The sequence below is a fragment of the Piliocolobus tephrosceles genome, chromosome X (assembly GCF_002776525.5).
Source record: "Piliocolobus tephrosceles isolate RC106 chromosome X, ASM277652v3, whole genome shotgun sequence".
NCBI lineage: Eukaryota > Metazoa > Chordata > Mammalia > Primates > Cercopithecidae > Piliocolobus > Piliocolobus tephrosceles.
In genome coordinates, this window is record NC_045455.1 from 60,047,829 (window position 1) to 60,052,356 (window position 4,528).

The following is a 4,528-nucleotide window of genomic DNA, read 5'->3' on the forward strand; positions in this document are numbered from 1 at the left end:
CATAGGGAGAAATCATTAGCCATGATTTCCTTGTATTTTGCTGTCATACAAATGTTCCGGCTCTCCCAGGAGAGCTCCATGTTAGATGACCTCTGGTCCTCAGGACGACTGTTCTGTCTCACTGTCCATCTCTCTCTTGCCTTAACATCCAATTTTTACTGATTTGTTCCTCAGTCCTATCTATTCTGTGATTCACCATCAACATAACTTTGGATTCCAACAACCTTGTTTTTCATCCCAAGTATCTCTAATTGGCCTTTAATATAAGCACAGTAAGATGAGGGGAGCTGCTGGCCCGTTTTACCAAGCATTGAGGAACTCCATGCATGTGCAACTTTGACAGAAGGTACAAAGCAGGGACAAGAGGGGCATTGGAAGCAGGTGGACTACTGTCAGGATCCTGGGAGGAGGGTGTGGAGGCTCCATCCTGACAACACAAGGTGAGGGCTCCGGTTGGGATGGGAGGGGAGGAGTGGAGCAGAAATGGGGCTGGAGTTTGGGGGTGGGGGAAAGTCCAGGTGGAAGAAAGGGAGGCTGGGAACAATGTGGGTGACAGATAGATGTCAGTATGCAATGTCGGCGACGAACACTGGGATCCCTTGCACGTAACTGCCGTGGGGGGTTTGAATGACCTGTAAAACATCTGAGCCACCCAGAGCCCTAAACCCGATGCAGCGATAGAGGGTCAACATGGGCTGCCCGTTGACAGCCTCAGGCTCAGAGACACGGGGCGGCTCCTGACGCCCTACCTCAGGATGGGCCATATCAGGGTCAGGGCCTTCCTGTACAGTTCCAGGTATAGGAGCTGTTTCAGGAAAAGAGAAGGCTGCGGTCTGCCTGATTTCCGGTTCCCCCTGGTGGCCTGGCCTTCCATGGTGGTGCAGTTGGATGTCCATGTATGGTTCCAGCAAACGTTCTGCCCTCTGTCTCTGGCCAGCGTCCCTGTGGGGCCCACGCCCTCTGCCACGGCCTCGCCCTCTCCCTGCCCGCTGGCTTCTTCCCCGCCGCCGACCTCTCTCTGCAGGACGAGCCAACTCTGTGTGAGCTGGGGGCTCCCGTCTCAAGGGTTTAACGTAGGCAATCTGTTTTGCAGGTTGGGCTGGCTCTGCGGGCCCATCTGCTTCCAGGGAGTCTTCACAGTCCACAATAGAGCAGCCTGGCTCTGTAGAACACCCACCTGAGGCAAAAAGAGAAGCAGAGTGTGAGGAGATTGAATATGGGCTGCCCAGGAAGCCTTGGGGGAAGGGAGAGTAGATGAGGGGTTGAGGGAGGGCCCGTGGGAACCCCCGGCGAACAGAATGAGGGTCAGCAGAGGCCTGCAAAGTGAACCCTCAGGAGTTCTGTCTGCCCAAGGGCCTACAGCACAGCACTTTCCACGAGCTTTCCATTGCAAGTCCTTGCAACAACCTTGTCAGTAGAATATTATGATCTCCATTTTGCTAATGAATAAATGAGTCTACAGTTCCCTAGAGAGATCAAATTGGAATAAAAATGGCATGCTTCCTGCCCTCACTGAGGTTCAACTTCAGTAGGAGAGACAAACAGAACACCACAAAATGAATGATGCTAATGAGCGACCAGTTAGGAGGTGAAAGGTGTCACAAGGGAGGTGGGTCTGGATCCAGAATGCCTGGGCTGTATTCCCAGGCAGCTTAATTTACCTGGGCATCGGTTCCCCTTTTCATAAACTGGTATAATACCATGCCAACCCCTAGATCCTTACAAGAACTGAGTTACTAAAAATGCAATGTTTAGATTAGTATCTAGTTCAAGCAAGCATCTTAACATGTATTGGGAAGGAGATGATCAAAAAGTCTTGCTGGAGGAGTTAACATAAGCCAACTTGGAGAAAACAGTTTAAGCCAGAAATAAGATTTTCTAAAAATATCTATAGCTAATATTCCTAGAGATATAGAAGGAATTTTACCCATAAATCAATTATAGGATACTTTTAAAAATGAATACTCACAGACAATAGGGTTTTTTGAAATTACAATTATGAAAGAAGAAACAAAAATCTCTATGGAAATTTGAGAATGAAGTTGAGAAGATCTCCCAGAAAAGAAAGCAAAAATCTAAAATGATGGAAAGAAGGATAAACTATAAGAAAGTTAGAGGCATACTGTCAGTGAGACATATCACCATAAAATTTCAGAGTGCTGATGACAAAGAAAATATTCTAAAAGATTCCAGAGAGGGGGAGAAAGAAAGGAAAGGTCATATGGAAAGGGCTAGGATTCAACATGTCTCAAAAATCAGACGTCTCAAAAGCAGCAGTTAAATCTAAAAAATAACAGAAAATGTCCTCGAAATTTCAAGGGAAATGGATTTTCCACCTAAAATTTCATATCCAACCAAAGTTTCACTTAAGAATCAGGAAGGGTAGAATTAAGATGTTTCAGACAAACACAATCTTAAATAATTTCCTTTCAAAGGATGCTTTATTGTTATACATCTGTCAAAGTAGACAAGATTAAAAGTTTTAGGATACTCAGTGTATGAAGGCAAATGTTTTGGAGAACAATGTGGCAATAGCTGTAAAATTCCAACTCCTACAGAAAAGAACAAGGTGGAAGTATGGTTTTATCATAAATGAAGATGTAGTGTGAGGACTTGCTCCACTACAGAGAAACAGTAAAACAAGAAAGAAAAAAAAAAAAAGACACCAGATTTGGGAAATGGGATACAATTATAAAAAGAGAAAGTAATTTCCCAGATGATGTGGAAGCTGGGAGCTGACATACAGCAAACAGCCCAGGTTGAAGCAGACTATGAGAAAGTGAAACAGAGAACGCTTGATTGAGTTTGAATTTAAAAAATTGGGGAAGAATTGGGGAACAAACTAGTGATCAGTAAGCCCATAAAAACCCAAGGTAAGTATTAAGTCCTGGAAAATGCAAGTTATGCAAGAAGTGGAAAGTAATCCTCCCAATATTCTCTCCACTCCTGGGCAGGGGTGGAGGGACAGAGGGTGTGTGTCCTGGGCTGTGTGTGGCATGGTGCTTGGGTGATTGGTGGTGGTGGTGGCAATGTATAAACTATAGCTAAATATTCCTCTATCCTAGAGGGAAGACCGTAAGTAAACTCTAAATGGAAAAGGAAAGAGTAGTAGTGTAGGCATGTTATTTAAAGAATGAGAGGGAATGCTGAAATAATTGGCTACACAGATGGAGGTGGTGTTCCCAAAGGTGTGGGAGACTGAGAAGGAGCAGGAGCTGCTGCATTTCATAGCATTTGCCACATTTGCCTCTGTAAGTTCTATAAGTCAATACCAAAGGTAAAGTAAAAATCCAGAAAAATTTAAAAAGAGAGTTGCAGGCATTTGATGTACCTTGATTAGGGGCCATGGAGCGAAATCGCTTTGAATGCCTTGGTTCCTCCATGAGGAATCTGTAGGAGGGGGTGGGGAGAAAAACACATCAGTAGAGTTAAAACAGAGCCTAATTTCCTAAACTCCAGGCAGCGATGCAGACCTCCACCACACACCCTCCTCCAGGGCCTCCAATGCCCGCAATCCTCTGAGCACTTGGCTGCCTGGGCACTGACTGAGCCCACGGTGCCACCCAGTAGGACTGTGTGAAGGTGAGGATTGGGGTCGAGGTCTGTGGTTGTGGGAGATTTCCACACAGTACAGTGTTTCCAAGGAGAAGCTAGTAGCCAGCAGGGATTGGCCTACAGGAGGTTAAATTTATCCCAGTTCTTACAGGAAAGCTGGGAGAGGGGAGACTAAAGTAGGCCTCCTGGAGGAATGATTCCTCCTCAAGGGAAGAGGGAAGGAAGGTGAGGACAGAGAACGGATTTAGGAAGACAGGGGTGAAAAGTCAAGGGAGTGGCCGTGGCCTTTCTAGCCAATGAGGATTCTGTCCCCAACTGCACCCATCCAAGCTCTATCCACCCCTCAGGGACACCCACACACACACCTGATCTTCCTACAGCTGGCTCCAGAGATCTGCAAATTAGGAGACTCTTCGACGAAGAGAGGCCAAAGGAGCTGTAGGTGTCCACAGGTTCAGGGCTGTAGCTCTGAGGTCGTCCTCCTGCAGCCAGGCAGCCAGGCAGCCAGGCAGGCAGGCAGGCAGCGCAGCGGGCTGTGGCTCAGAACCCAGCAGAAAGCGGACTGCTGGAGTCCCAGCGCGGTCCCTCTTATATGGCAGCAAGACAGTCACGTAAGGGACAGGCGTGGTCAGAGGGGGGCCGGCTGTGGCGGGCCTGCCTAGGCTTGGAAAGTACATTAGGCCAATCCCATGCCTGTCAAATGGGGCCCTGCTGACATGCCGCCATTTATAGCCTTCAATGGTTGATTGATTAATCTAATCATTGAGAAAAAATGCGTAATTACATTTAAGTGCCAGCAAAAGGGAGGTGTGGTGCCCTGAAACTGGCTAATAGGAAGATCTGGTTAGACTAGATCTGTGCATGGTCAAGGAAAGCACCCAAAGTGGGGAAATTTGGGCTGAAATCTGGAATATAAAATTTGAAATTAGTCAACCTGAACCGGGTTGGGAGAGGCAGGGAGAGAGGCCGCGGA

General features: G+C 47.1%; 1 protein-coding gene across 1 annotated transcript; it reads right to left on the reverse strand.

Moving 5' to 3' along the window:
* Positions 1-563: 563 nt before the first annotated feature.
* On the reverse strand, positions 564-3,383 carry LOC111552017 (proline-rich protein 20A-like). The gene is made up of 2 exons (XM_023226110.2): positions 3,333-3,383; positions 564-1,184 (listed from the first exon to the last, which is right to left on the reverse strand). Exons 1-2 carry the CDS (start codon positions 3,381-3,383, stop codon positions 564-566), a joined length of 672 nt encoding a protein of 223 aa, XP_023081878.2.
* Positions 3,384-4,528: the final 1,145 nt, after the last annotated feature.

Bases quoted from the DNA above. Each gene is read 5' to 3' on its own strand.
- LOC111552017 (XM_023226110.2), bottom strand. From the start codon at position 3,383: ATGGAGGAACCAAGGCATTCAAAGCGATTTCGCTCCATGGCCCCTAAT. The intron at 1,185-3,332 runs GGTACATCAAAT...GCTTCTCTTTTT, and splicing joins GCTCCATGGCCCCTAATCAA to GCCTCAGGTGGGTGTTCTAC.